The sequence below is a fragment of the Pyrgilauda ruficollis genome, unplaced genomic scaffold, assembly GCF_017590135.1.
Source record: "Pyrgilauda ruficollis isolate IOZ18807 unplaced genomic scaffold, ASM1759013v1 scaffold294, whole genome shotgun sequence".
Taxonomy (NCBI): Eukaryota; Metazoa; Chordata; class Aves; order Passeriformes; family Passeridae; genus Pyrgilauda; species Pyrgilauda ruficollis.
Window position 1 is genome coordinate 166097 of NW_024524311.1, and position 14855 is coordinate 180951.

The 14855-nt window shown below is 47.3% G+C and overlaps 2 protein-coding genes across 2 annotated transcripts in view; one reads left to right on the forward strand and one right to left on the reverse strand.

The window, feature by feature from the left end:
• IFNGR2 (interferon gamma receptor 2) overlaps window positions 1-5200 on the forward strand; it is a gene marked incomplete at its 5' end in the record, with an annotated part of 12486 nt that extends 7286 nt beyond the window's left edge. The window contains one exon of the mRNA XM_041472624.1: window positions 4081-5200. Coding sequence (XP_041328558.1) covers window positions 4081-4242 — 162 coding nt within the window. The remainder of the gene's footprint in view (window positions 1-4080) is intronic.
• Window positions 5201-6792: 1592 nt separating this feature from the next.
• TMEM50B (transmembrane protein 50B) overlaps window positions 6793-14855 on the reverse strand; it is a 12521-nt gene continuing 4458 nt past the window's right edge. The window contains exons 2-7 of the mRNA XM_041472615.1: window positions 12109-12386; window positions 11285-11397; window positions 10660-10727; window positions 9878-9970; window positions 8852-8909; window positions 6793-7470 (exon numbers count right to left, since the gene is read on the reverse strand). Coding sequence (XP_041328549.1) covers window positions 7425-7470; window positions 8852-8909; window positions 9878-9970; window positions 10660-10727; window positions 11285-11397; window positions 12109-12207 — 477 coding nt within the window. The 5' untranslated portion in view covers window positions 12208-12386 and the 3' untranslated portion in view covers window positions 6793-7424. The remainder of the gene's footprint in view (window positions 7471-8851; window positions 8910-9877; window positions 9971-10659; window positions 10728-11284; window positions 11398-12108; window positions 12387-14855) is intronic.

Here is a 14855-nt window from a genome sequence, read left to right on the forward strand (position 1 = left end):
CATTCCTTTGGCACTGTTTTTATTTCCTTGTCACTATTTTTATTTATTTCCTTGTCACTATTTCCATTCCTTTGTCACTATTTTCATTCCTTTGGCACTGTTTTTATTTCCTTGTCACTATTTTTATTTATTTCCTTGTCACTACTATTTCTATTCCTTTATCACTATTTCCATTCCTTTATCACTATTTCCATTCCTTTGGCACTGTTTTTATTTCCTTGGCACTATTTTCATTCCTTTATCACTATTTCCATTCCTTTATCACTATTTCCATTCCTTTGTCACTATTTCCATTCCTTTATCACTATTATCACTATTTCCATTCCTTTGGCACTGTTTTTATTTCCTTGGCACTATTTTTATTTATTTCCTTGTCACTACTATTTCCATTCCTTTGTCTCTCCCTGTCAGCCCCTGGGCCAGGGAGGTTTTGTGACCCAAGAGCTGCAGCAGCTCTGCAAAAGCAAACCCAGCTTATTTTACATTTATTTCAACCAGAAATATTTTTATTTTTGTGGCTGTTTTGGCACCTCAGGACGATCTCAGGGGGATTTTCCTGGGCAATTCCTCTTTTTGTTTCCAGCAGGGCTCAGAGTTAAAACTCCCTGGGGAATTTCTGCTCTCAGGGCTGCTCTTCCTCTTTACCTGCACAAGAAGCAGCCCCAAGCAGAGCTTTGATCTGAAAGTTCTTATTCAGCACAAAATTCTGCGTTTTTAAAGGTTTGATTTGCGTGCAGCCCCTGGGGGTGAGTGCTTGTACAATGATTGAAATAGTAAAAAAAAAAAATATTCCCTGTAATTATATTATAATAGTGAAAAATCCTTGTGCAGGGTATTAAAATAATGAAAAAAATCCTTGTACAATGATTAAAATAGTTAAAAAATTCCCTGTAATTATATTATAATAGTGAAAAATCCTTGTGCAGGGTATTAAAATAATGAAAAAATCCTTGTACAATGATTGAAATAGTTAAAAAATTCCCTGTAATTATATTAAAATAGTGAAAAATCCTTGTGCAGGCTGTTAAAATAATGAAAAAATCCTTGTACAATGATTAAAATAGTTAAAAAATTCCCTGTAATTATATTAAAGTACTAAAAAATCCTTGTGCAGGCTGTTAAAATATTGAAAAAAATCCTTGTACAATGATTAAAATAGTTAAAAAATTCCCTGTAATTATATTAAAGTACTAAAAAATCCTTGTGCAGGCTGTTAAAATATTGAAAAAAAATCCTTGTACAATGATTAAAATAGTAAAAAAATAAATTCCCTGTAATTATATTAAAATAGTAAAAAATCCTTGTGCAGGGATTGAAATAATGAAAAAAATCCTTGTGCAATGATTAAAATAGTTTTAAAAAATCCCCATAATGATATTCAAATAGTAAAAATATCCTTGTACAGAGTATTAAAACAGTAAAAAAATTTTGTAGGGTATTGAAATAATTAAAAACTCTTTGTAGAAGGTATTAAAATAATTAGTAAATAATTGTTCAGGGTATTAAGAGTAAAAAATCCCTGTAATTATATTAAAATAGTAAAAAATACTTGTGCAGGGTATTAAAACAGTAAAAAAATCATGTAGGGTATTAAAATAATTAAAAACTCCTTGTGCAAGGTATTATAATAATTAAAAACTTAATTGTGCAGGGTATTAAAGCAGTAAAAAATCCTTGCAAATATGTTAAAATGGTAAAATATCCTTGCACAGTGTATTAATAATAACTTAAAAATCCTTGTACAGGGTATGAAAGTAGTAAAAAAAATCTTTGTACAGAGTATTAATATAGTAAAAAAATCCTTGTACAGGGTACTAATAATAATAAGATAATCCTTGTACAGGGTATAATAATAATAATAAAAATAATAGTAATAATAATAATAATAATGATCCTTGTAGAGGGTAATAAAATAGTAAGAAAGTCCTTGTACAGGTTATTAAAATAGGTAAAAAATAATTGCTCTGGGTTTTAAAGTAATTTTTAAAATAACTGTAAAGTAATTTTTAAAAGAACTGTAATTGTTTAAAATAACAATACAATTATTATTGTTAATAATAAAAAATCTGTGCTGGGTATTGAAATAATAATGAAAAAAGAATGGTGCAGGGTATTCAGGCAGTGCAGCCTGCAAGGACTGAGGCTCCTGCTGGGCCCTGCAGGGTGAATTCCCAGAATTTCCCAGATAATGAGCAGCAAAAGGGACACAGCTGGGGCAGGAAAAGGGAAAAGGAACTGCAGAGGGTTTGGAATGGGGATTAATCAAGGGATCAGCCTGGGAGGGGGCAGGAAAAAGGGAAAAAAGGGAAATGCAGAGGGTTTGGAATGGGAATTAATAAAGGATCAGGCTGGCATGGGGCAGGACACAGAGGAGAAGGGAACTGGCAGAGGGTTTGAAATGTGGATTTTTAAAAGGGACCAGGCTGGGATGGGGCAGGACACAGAGGAGAAGGGAACTGGCAGAGGGTTTGAAATGTGGATTAATAAGGGGATCAGCTTGGGATGGGACAGGACACTGAGAGGAGAAGAAGGGAACTGGCAGAGGGTTTGAAATGTGGGTTTCCAAAGGGCTCAGCTTGGGATGGGGCAGGACAGAGGGGAAAGAAGGGAACTGGCAGAGGGTTCGAAATGTGAATTAATCAAGGGATCAGCTTGGGATGGGACAGGACACAGAGGAGAAGGGAACTGGCAGAGGGGAGGGTTTGAAATGTGGGTTTCCAAAGGGCTCAGCTTGGGATGGGGCAGGACAGAGGGGAAAGAAGGGAACTGGCAGAGGGTTCGAAATGTGAATTAATCAAGGGATCAGCTTGGGATGGGACAGGACACTGAGAGGAGAAGAAGGGAACTGGCAGAGGGTTTGAAATGTGGGTTTCCAAAGGGCTCAGCTTGGGATGGGGCAGGACAGAGGGGAAAGAAGGGAACTGGCAGAGGGTTCGAAATGTGAATTAATCAAGGGATCAGCTTGGGATGGGACAGGACACTGAGAGGAGAAGAAGGGAACTGGCAGAGGGTTTGAAATGTGGGTTTCCAAAGGGCTCAGCTTGGGATGGGGCAGGACAGAGGGGAAAGAAGGGAACTGGCAGAGGGTTCGAAATGTGAATTAATCAAGGGATCAGCTTGGGATGGGACAGGACACTGAGAGGAGAAGAAGGGAACTGGCAGAGGGTTTGAAATGTGGGTTTCCAAAGGGCTCAGCTTGGGATGGGGCAGGACAGAGGGGAAAGAAGGGAACTGGCAGAGGGTTCGAAATGTGAATTAATCAAGGGATCAGCTTGGGATGGGACAGGACACAGAGGAGAAGGGAACTGGCAGAGGGTTTGAAATGTGGGTTTCCAAAGGGCTCAGCCCGGCCCCCCGTGGGACGCGGGGGCTCTGCAGGCAGCCCCAGGGCCCTGCTGCCTGGGAGGAGCTGCTGGGCTCTGCAGTGCCAGCAGGCTGGCAGTGCCAGCAGGGCCAGGGGAGCTTTGCTGTGCCTGCAGGGATCCCTGGGGTCTGCAGAGCAGTCCCGTGCCTCACTGCCCTTGGGGTGGCTGCAGAGGAAGTGGAGCCTGAACTGAAAGCTGATTTAATCTGTCCCACTTCTCTGGAGCTGCTGGCTTTGATTGGCAGCCTTTGTGTGCTCCGTGCCCTGGGAAAGCTGGGGTTGGTGTGGGAGGGAAGGGGAGCAGAGGACACTGCTGGTGACACCAGAAGCTGCACTGATCAGAGCAGCCCCGGGGTCCCACTTGCTGCACGTGCTGCATTCCTGCAGCTCAGCACCTCCCAGCTGCAAGGTTTGTTCCTAACTCAAAGGGATTTCAGCTGACCAAAAGATTGGCCAAAATTTATTTAAAAAAACCCCAAACAGCCAACGAGGAGCTGCAGCTGCTTTAACTCGCTTGAAGGGATATTGGAGGGATAATTTATTTCTTTTCCCCACAGAAATAAAGGGGTTTTTAAACATTTTCCTTGTTTAGTTTTAAGGAAGCCCAGGATGGGATATCCAGGTAGCAGCTCCTGCTGTGGATTCTGGGCTGGAGCAGTTTGTTGGCTCTGGGATTTCTAACAGGACCTAATCTGGTGTTTTGTGGTTCTCTCCAGTTCCTGAGGGACCCTGGCTCAGCTGCCTTGGAGGAGCTGTGCAGTCCTGCTGAGGAGGAGCCCCAGGCTCTTGTGCTTGGAGAAGGAAGTGGCCAGGAGGGAGAGGATCCTTCAGCCAACACCTCCAGGGACAGGGCAGCCACTGAAGGGCCACCCCAGTGAGTGTCACCTGCCCCAGACTGTCCAGAGGCTGCTCCCATGGTGTGGCTGCTGGATCACAGGAACATCCTGAACATGGATCCTGGATCACAGGACCATCCCTGGGATCACAGGAACATCCTGAACATGGATCCTGGATCACAGGAACATCCCTGGAATCACAGGAACATCCCTGGGATCACAGGAACATCCCCTAGGATCACAGGAACATCCTGAACATGGATCCTGGATCACAGGAACATCCCTGGGATCACAGGAACATCCTGAACATGGATTCTGGGATCACAGGACCATCCCAGGATCACAGGACCATCCCTGGGATCACAGACCCTGGTGCTCCAGGGGCCTCTGCCCAGCTCCCCCAGCTCCTCGCTCTGCCAAAGCACTGGGAAGAGGGAAGGTGGAAGGGGAAGGAAAGGAACACTAAACTGCCTGAAGACAGGTGGACCCAAGGGAGAATTCCCAGCCCAGCTTGGAGGAATAACTGCACTTTACTGATGTGGGGGAACCTGGGCTTTTTCAGGGAGCTGCAATGTGAATTCCATTTACACTGGTTTGGTTTCTGTTGGCAATAACACTCCCAGTTTGCTTTCCTGGATCATTTTAAGTGCAGGACAAACCAAAAAGGAACTTGTGGGTGCTGTCCTCGGGGTGAAGCTGTGCCAAGAGCCCCTCCCAGAGAGGTCTGCTCTTATCTGCTCCTGCCACCCTCCTGGGAGCATTAACCTGCTGTGCAGCCAGGCCAGGCCCTGCACAGCACAAGGGACCTGGGAGGAATTCTGCTCCGAGTTTTTCCAACGTTTTCAGTCACTGTCAGACACTAAAACCTCTTGCTGAGCACCAGCAGAAGAGAAGCTGACTGAGAGTTTTGGTTTTAGTGCCTTAAAGCAGAAGAGCCCAAGTTAAACCCCACATCAGCCCCTGTGGGGTCTGGAGTGTCCAATAAAGCACAAAGAACAAGTGAACCTCTTCTGTACTGAAATGGGGTTATTTGATTTTTTTTTCCCTGGGTTTGACATGAATTGTTTAAAAAATGTGGGGTTTTTTTGAAGGTGCCTGGTTGGAGGGCCCTGGCAGAGCTGAGGTGCCACTGTTCCAGCCTTTCCAGGAACAGCCCAAGGCAGCAGCTGCCAGAAGCTTCATCAGGTGTTCCCTGGCAGAGCAGATCTAATCCCTTGGGATGAGACAGGATTCTGCCAAGGGAGCTCCAGGAAAGCCTGACTCAGGTAGGAATTGCCAGCTCAGCAGCAGGTCTGCTTTAACCACCCACACTGAGGCTGGGCTGGGAGCAGCTCACAGAAAAACCCACCAAACCAAAGGCAGAAATAAGGTTAAAACCCCCTGGGAATGTGTGTGTGTGTTCCTGAATAAACCCTTGTCTGGACTGGGGGCAGGGAGTGTGGTGGTAAATATTTTCACACAAACCATTAAAAATCATTTACTGGGAGTTACTCCAGGGTTGTTGTCACTGAGCCCTCCCTGTCCCCTTGGCCTTGGGGTGTGAAAGTGCCCAGAGCACTGGCAGCCATTCCCTGTGTGCTGTCCCTCCATCCCTTGTCCCCAGTCCCTCTGCAGCTCTCCTGGAGCCCCTGCAGGCCCTGCCAGGGGCTCTGAGCTCTCCTTGCATTTGGATCCTTCTCCTCTCCAGGTGAGCACCCCAGCTCTGCCAGCCTGGCTTGCAGTTCAAGTTCCAAGTCCAGGCACAAGCTCCTGGCACTGGGAGTAGTCCCAGGGATTAGTTCCAGGCCATGCTCCTTCCTGCCTTCCCAAAGACCCCAACAAACATTCCCAAGCTCCTGGGCAAGACACCTGACAGGGCTGGACCAAACCTGTGTGGTGAGGCCCTGTGCAAAATGAGCTGCTGTACAGAATTCAGTTTTGAGCACCTGGGTTCAGTTTTATCTGGAATTCCAAGCACTGAGCACCCGTGGGATGGGGTTACTCCAGCCAGGGCACGAGGGCAGCTCCAAACTGGCCCCAGCTGCTGCCCTGCAGCAATTCCCACCCAGAGCAGCAGACAAACAATTGCCAGGCCCCAGCACAGCATTTCCCCTCAGCTCCTGCCACCAGCTTGGACATGGGGGGGCTGTAAAAGCCTTGGGAGCCAGGGGAGAGCAAATGCTGTAAAAACCACAGAGAACTCGTGAGAAGGACTCACCCCAGCAAACGGATGCACAGGGACACTCCAGGGATATCAAACAGCCTCAGCCTCACTTCCTGTTTCACTCCACTGAGATGAAACTGGATTTCAAGAATTCATTAATGGAAACAGCCATCAAATGTAAGAGAGAAATGCATTTTAGCTGGGGCAATAGCAGCCCTAAAACTGGGTGTGAGTCACTGCTAGGATTTATTGAAATTTGAAATTATTACAAGGTTGGACTGTGAGCAATAAATCCATCCATACCCCAGTTCCTTTTTAGCAGAGAGGGAACAGGTCAGGAAAACTCATTTGTCAGCAAACAGCTTCCCCTGGAGACAGTGACACTTGCATGAGCAGCAAGACATTGCTCTGACTCATGTATTCTCTTTATCAAGTACAACTGGCATCAGTTTGTTGGAGTTTTTTTATTCTAATATCAGGAAATACATTAAATACCAACTGGTATCTCTTACACTGAGCAGCATGAAATTAATTCCAAGGACTGTGGTGCCAGCAAATGTCCTTTGTGCCAGAGCCATCACAAGTCAGGAATACTTTGCTTTGCCATGCACAACCTGCTGAGTGTAGGGACTTGCTTAAAAACCCATAACCTTTTACCAAAAGAAGAAAAAGAAAAAAAAAAAATCTACTTTATTTTTACCTGAACAATAATATAAAATGTTTAAAATCAGCTCTTATCCCAGCAGGGCCCCTGCTCTGGGATGGGCTCTGTCCTGGTTGCTCACTAACTGCTCACGGACACGGGTGGAGCTGTGGAGGAGGAAGCTGCTGGGAGGGCAGGGATCTGCAGGAGAAAGCCTGGAGCTGGAGCAGGAAAGCCTGGCAGCTGCCCTTCCCTCTGAAATGACAGATCCTGTCCTATGCACACATTCCCAAGTGTGTCCTGGCACGGGAGGAGCTTCGGACAGAGCCTGGAATTGTCTCAGTTCCGCCAGGCTGGGAAGCAAACCAAGGACAAAGGACTGTGAATTATCTACAGACAAGAACCACGTGGCAGCTGTGGACCAAGCCAGCAGGGAGCTCAGCCCCACAGCTCTTCTGTTCTCCCAAACTTGTAGATCAGGGTGCTGAGGGGGAAAAAAAGAGAAGAAATAGAAATCAGACCACGCATGGGGTAATTTTAGCAGTATCCTTAAATCTCACCCTGTGCAAATCAACAGCTCTGAACTTTTAGTCAGATCAGGATTTGGGTTTGGTGTTTATATTTGGTTTCCTGTGCATGGCTGGAACTGTGGGAGCCAGCTGAAGCCCAAACAGAAAAACACCCTTCTGAAGGAAATGCCTGGGATTTATGAAATCCAAGGAGTCCAGAGCAGCAAGTCTCACTCTGCTGCCTGGGAACCAGCTCAGCCTGACAGGATGTGCTGGGATAAAACCTAAACAATTCCATTTTCATCAACAAATCAGAAAGAATATTAAGCCTGTGGTAGAGAATCAGATCCATGTTAAAGTTTGATTTCCAAATTGCCACGTTGTGGCTGCCCCATGCCTGGCAGTGTCCCAGGCCAGCCTGGACAGGTTTGGAGCCCCCTGGGATGGGGAAGGTGTCCCTGCCCAGGTGGGACTGGATGGGATTTAAGCTCCCTTCCAACCCAAACCTGGGATTCTCAATAAGACTAAAAACTTCAGGCACAAAATCTGCCTTCAGCAGCTTCCCTTCTCAGTCCCAGAGGGGATTTAGGAGCTGCTGTTTCCTGCAGGAATATCCCTCATTTCCCAGAGCCCATCCAGCCAGGTCACTGCAGAGCATCTGCTGTGGGGCTGGAAGGAAAAGGATCAGCCAGGAATTGAAAGAAGAAAGGAGGTGAGATGAGACTTCCAGTGACTCATCTTGGAAGTGACACTGTTTAACACTTTCAGTGCCATTTAATAAAATCTGTGGATTGCAAAATGCATTCCACAGCTACAAGGAGTTATTAGAGACTCCAAATTGATTTCCAACTGTTACATGATAGATTTAATAATATTATTTGAAATAAATCCAGTGTGCTGTTACAAAACACACCAAAAAGGAATTCTCACTGTTTATAACTGTGAGCTCAGCCAGTGAAAGGAAATACAGGGAATATCAAGTACCAGAGACCTGAGCCATTGGTGTGAAACAGCCTGGAAAAGGGGAATGGAATCCCCAGCTGGCTCTGCTGGGAGGGGAGCCAAGGGATTGTAGGACAGAGGTGAGTGATTGCCATTTTCCAAAGACACTGGCAATGCAGGAAACTCTGTGCATCCCTGGCCACACACATTCCAGAGCTGCACATCCAGGGGAGCAGGGACAGCTGGAACAACAGCAGTGGCAGGGAGCAAAGAGCCTGGCCAGGGGCAAATCACACCTTGTTTCTCAGCTCTGCAGCAAAGGGAGTAGAAAACAGAGCTGCTTTTCCAGGAGGATCAATGTATGGAAGTAGGAAAGTCCCTTTGGAAAGGGGGGGATTTCCCCAGGTAACTTACCTGAAAAATATTAATGCATTCTGGAAAAACACTGCTAATCCAGGGTACACATTAGTGTCTGCAGAGGAGGAACAGAGGAAACACTCAGTGCTTTAGTCCTGGCACGAGGATTTAACAGGATAGTCCAGCTACTGGGAGCTGGGTTTAACAGGATATTCCAGTTACTGGGAGCTGGGTTTAACAGGATAGACCAGTACCTGGGAGCTGGGGTTAACAGGATATTCCAGCTACTGGGAGCTGGGTTTAACAGGATATTCCAGCTATACTGAGAGCTGGGTTTAACAGATATTCCAGCTACTGGGAGCTGGGTTTAACAGGATAGTCCAGCTATACTGGGAGCTGGGTTTAACAGGATATTCCAGTTACTGGGAGCTGGGTTTAACAGGATAGTCCAGTTACTGGGAGCTGGGTTTAACAGGATAGACCAGTACCTGGGAGCTGGGTTTAACAGGATATTCCAGCTATACTGGGAGCTGGGTTTAACAGGATAGTCCAGCTACTGGGAGCTGGGTTTAACAGATATTCCAGTTATTGGGAGCTGGGTTTAACAGGATATTCCAGCTGCGGGGAGCTGGGTTTAACAGATATTCCAGCTACTGGGAGCTGGGTTTAACAGGATAGTCCAGCTATACTGGGAGCTGGGTTTAACAGGATATTCCAGTTACTGGGAGCTGGGTTTAACAGGATATTCCAGTCACTGGGAGCTGGGTTTAACAGGATATTCCAGTCACTGGGAGCTGGGTTTAACAGGATATTCCAGCTATACTGGGAGCTGGGTTTAACAGGATATTCCAGCTACTGGGAGCTGGGTTTAACAGGATATTCCAGCTACTGGGAGCTGGGTTTAACAGGATATTCCAGCTACTGGGAGCTGGGTTTAACAGGATAGTCCAGTGTCAATCTCAGACTAAAATCTGGATGCTGTGGCTCAGATTTTCCAGAGACCACAGGCTGCCATCCCTGTGGATTTCCTGGCAAAGCTGGCAAGAAAAGCACTTTCCTAGAGGAGCAAACAGCCAGACTTACTCTGTGTAACATAAGCTCCAAAGAGAATCCACATGGAAGCAATGAGGGAGCCAAACATCAACATGAAGCCGATGAAGAGCCAGATCCGAGCCCCTGCAGGGAGAGTGAAATGTGGATTTTTATCCACGGGGAAAGGCAACCCAGCTGCTCCTCTGGGAGGATGGAACACAGGAGCTCACTAAAGGCACACATGGAAAGGGTTAACCCCAAGGATCAAGGACAAAATCCACCTGCTCAGTCATTGGGAAGGAAAGATATTCCTGTGCTAAGGTTCTCTGGAGCTGGAACTTGAGTGAGACACAAAAAAGCTCCACAGGCCACTTCAAATGGCAGCAAATCCCTCCAAATTTCCAAATCCCATGGAAAAGGCTGCTGGGATCCACAAGGGAAATGGAATGGGAATTATGAATGGAAGCAGAGGGGACAGCAGGTCCAGGGACACCCACAGCAGTGCCACAGGGGAAATGGAAATGTTTGTGACACATCCCTAGGGAATGGCTGCTCCAGCCACCCCCAGGCAGGAACTGATTTCTCCCAGCAGCTCTCCAGAATTTGCAGGGAAAGTTTAGGAAGCCAAGACATCCAGAAGCTGAATTTCACCAAATTCCCTTTTTAAGAAAGCCAGCACTTATCTCCAAGGGTTAATTCTGTAAAGAAACTAATTCACAGAAGTTCTCTCCTACTCCTTATCTCCTGATTATTTTTTTTACCACCACTTGGAAAAAGCCCCAGCAGGTAAATGTGCAGTCCTTCACCTGAGCAGGATTTGTAGAGTTAATTACCTGTTCTTCCTAAGCATCCATCACTGTAGCTGTCTCCTCTCACCTGTGCATTTGATACAGCATTTATCCTGGGGACAAAAAAAAGGAGATACACTTCAGATCACAGAAAATTAATTTAGAGTTCTAAGTAAAACCCCAGCTTTTTTTTTTTTAAGATGTGACAAATTCTGGGAAAATTCCCTGGCATTCTGTGTAGTCACAAATCCCAAGTCATCCCTTTTTCTTGCCACTACTGAATGATTCAATAAAAGTTGTTACTTTTATTTACATCTCCACAACAAAAGCCAGGCTATTGTTACCCCTCCCGTTTGAGGAAGTTTTGGGCAAGGAAGAGCAGTAAAAATTGCAAAAACAGAGGGAAATGCAGTCAATTGTTTCATTTTGAGGTAAGTATTGCATTCTCCATCCCTGGCAGTGCCCAAGGCCAGGCTGGACACTGGGGCTGGAGCAGCCTGGCACAGGGGAAGGTGTCCCTGCCATGGCAGGGTGGCACTGGCTGGGATCTGAGGTCCCTCCCAGCCCAAAGCATTCCCTGATTCTTGGATTTATCCGTGCTGGGCACCCTGTCAGTACAGCCTGTGTGGGTGCTGGTGGTTGTGTTCTGAGTCCCTGTGCCCACACTCACATGAAGAAGGCCAGTGTGGAGAAGACCCCGCAGGTGTGGAAGGCGTGGTTCAGCTGCTCTGGCTTGGGATAGACCACGGCAGCGTCGATCATGATCCACCAGCCTGTGAAAAACTGGGCACAGACACAGGGGGTGAGCCTGGGGGGCACAGGAGCCAGGGGAACCAGGCCAGGGGTCTGGACAGCACTGCCTCAACTGGCTTCTAACAAGCACCAGTTCTTCTGGACAGTGATGTAAACGTGTTCGATGGGCAACGCCTGCACAAATCCCAACGTTGCTGTTTCCAGGGGAGTGTTTGGGAATCAGCCACACTTTCTGTTCACATTAAGGAGTGGGGTATGGAGAAATTTATGCCCAGAACAGCTGTGGCTGTCCCTGGATGCCTGGCAGTGCCCAAGGCCAGGTTGGACACTGGGGCTGGAGCAGCCTGGGACAGTGGAAGGTGTCCCTGCCCAGGGATGGGCTTTCAGGTCCCTCCCAACTCAAACCATTCTGGGATTCTACGAAATTCCCTGTGCAATTTCTGTGAAATTCCCTGTTCCTTGTTCCCCATGAGAACAAGAATTCAGACTCAAAACACACATGAGATGGAGATGGTGCAGAACAGAGCAGCTCTAACAGATCCAATTCTGCAGGAAATCCACGAGGAATTTCCTTTCAAGGAGAGAGAGCAGAAACGGCTCATGGTCAGCAACCTCACAGGACTTGTGACAACGCTGCTGACAACTCCACAGTGATCCCAGAAAGGAACAGGCTGGGTTTGGGGAAGTTAAGAGGGTGAACTGGCACAACCTGAGGCACCAGTGTGACAGTTTGTGGCTCACCAGCACCCCGGCCACGATGGAGGCGATGGCGTTGCGGCGCTCGCTCCAGTCGATGCACTCGCACTCCGGCCAGCGGAAATTGTCCAGGAACCCTGCCATGGCCACAGCTCACAGTGCCCTGGGCACGGCCCACGGTGCCCTGGGCACGGCCCACGGTGTCCTGGGAATGGCCCACAGTGCCCTGGGAATGGCCCACAGTGCCCCGGGCACGGCTCACGCTGCCCCGCTGTCCCAGCTCTCTCTCCCGGACTCTTCCATCAACAGCTGCTCCTGAGTGCCTGAAACACAGCCAAGGGGGAGCTCAGTATTGATGCCTTCAGTTTGAGCTTCCGTGTTTCCCAGATTCTGTACTGCCTTAGTGTCTAACTCTGAACTTGACATAAAGTGTCAGCAGCTCTCCTCACAGCTCAGCCACACAGAACAATCCTTTTCCTCACAGCTCAGTCACACAAACCAATCCTTTTCCAGCCCCAGAACCACGGACACTGCTGCAGCTTCAGCCCCAGAAAGTGCAAAAACAGCAAACTGAGGAGAGCAGTCTGGAAGGATGGGACTGCACAGCCTGGAGCTGTAATTGTAATTAACCCCAGTATGGAAATGGACCAGAACTTATAAAAGTGTGAGAACTCCTGGCCCATTGTCCATCATGGGTGGAGCCACAGCCTGTGGTAGTTTTTGGGTCCCCTGATGAATAAAGGAAAATTATGAATCTGACTACATGGTCTTAGAAGGCTAATTTATTATTTTATGAGATTATATTATATTAAAGAATGCTATACTATATATGCTATACTATATGCTTTATATATGCTATGTATAAAGAATGCTAAAGAACAGAGAAAGGATGCAGACAGAAGGCTGAAGAAAAACCTGTGACTCTCTCCAGAGCCTCAACACAGCTGGCTGTACTTGGCCAATAAGTAAAAACAATTTACATGCAGCCAATGAAACATGGACTTGTTGGCAAACAACGTCCAAACTACATTCCAAAGTAGCAAAACACAGGAGAAGCAAAGCAGATAATATTGTTTTCATTTTTCACTGAGGTTTCTCAGCTTCCTGGGAGAAGAATCCTGGGCAAAGAGATTTTCCAGAAAATGTGATGGTGACAACAGCCAGGCTCTCGTACTGCCCAAGGTGGATCCTTTAAAGGCCTGTTAATAAATCCCTGCTTTATCCTTGAACTCTGTCCAGGGAGCCTCTCAAGGCATCAGTGTCAATCAGGAACATCTCGAGATGCTGGACAACTCTCTGAGTTACAGTCTGGGGTTTTTTACAGAATTCAGGTTTTTATACAGAACCTTCCAGTGGAATTTGCCCCACCCATGGCAGGAGAGGGAACAGGATTGTTTTCAAGCCATCCCAACCCAAAGCATTCCATGATAAACTCTGGAGATGCTGGATTGAGCTGTACTCACAAAACAACCTCCCTTACACAGAACTACAAAAGAAAATCACCACACAACCCCAAAGCTTACGGCAGAACTTGGTCCTTAAGCCACGTCAAGGACTCTCAAGTAAACTCTAATATTTCCAGTCTCCAATCTAACAGATAATATGGTTTAGTGCCTTTTTAACAGAGAAAAGGAGCCCAACTCAGCAAATCAAACCCTCATTCTGAGGGCAAAGAAGGTCTTGCAGCAGAGAAAAGGTCACAGGGAGCCTCCAATATGGGAAGAGGAAAGCAAAGTTAATTAACTGACTCACAACTGCTCTTAGCACCATTCTAATCTGGTTTAGTACTGTCAACTTCTGCAATTCCCAACCTGCCATAATTCATTTCCAGCCATTTGGTAAAGACTAACAGAAATGTCCTTCACGACTGTGTGACAGCACAGACTGCTGGAGAGCATTTTCAGGTTAATAACAGCAGTGAGAAGAAGTGGAATAAAAATCAATCCACAAACAGTTTGTCTGTGCTACAAACACAGGTCACCTCCTGGAACACGATCCAAAAGTTTGTCCTCCAGAAACCCACACTTGTGATGCCACTTCAAATTCCAAAGTTATTTTAATTTGTGCAGCACCTGGGCTCAGCCATCTGCTTATTCTCCTCAGGAATTCTCCTCTCACCTTTCCCTGGCAGTGGTCAGATCCCTGCTCATCCCTCAGCTTTCACAGGGAACTGCTGTGTTCTTACAGAATTCCAGGATCATCAGAGTGGGAAAAGCCCTTTGAGATCATCCAGTCCCAGCCAGCACCACCCCTGAACTGTGTCCCCAAGGGCCACATCCACACTGCTCCTGAACACTCCCTGAGACAGGCACTGCAAAGCTCCCTGGGCAGCCCCTGCCAAGGCCTGAGCACCCTTTCCATGGGCAAATTCCTGCTGCTGTCCCAGCTGAGCCTGCCCTGGCCCAGCCTGAGGCCGTTCCCTCTGCTCCTGTCCCTGTTCCCTGGAGCAGAGCCCGACCCCCCCGGCTGTCCCCTCCTGGCAGGGACTTGTGCAGAGCCACAAGGGCCCCTGAGCCTCCTTTGCTCCAGGCTCAGCCCCTTCCCAGCTCCCTCAGAATTCTCCAGCCCCTTCCCAGCTCCTCAGCAATTCTCCAGCCCCTTCCCAGCTCCTCAGCAATTCTCCAGCCCCTTCCCAACTCCCTGAGGAATTCTCCAGCCCTTTCCCAGCTCCTCAGCAATTCTCCAGCCCCTTCCCAACTCCCTGAGGAATTCTCCAGCCCTTTCCCAGCTCCTCAGCAATTCTCCAGCCCCTTCCCAGCTCCCTCAGGAATTCTCCAGCCCCTTCCCAGCTC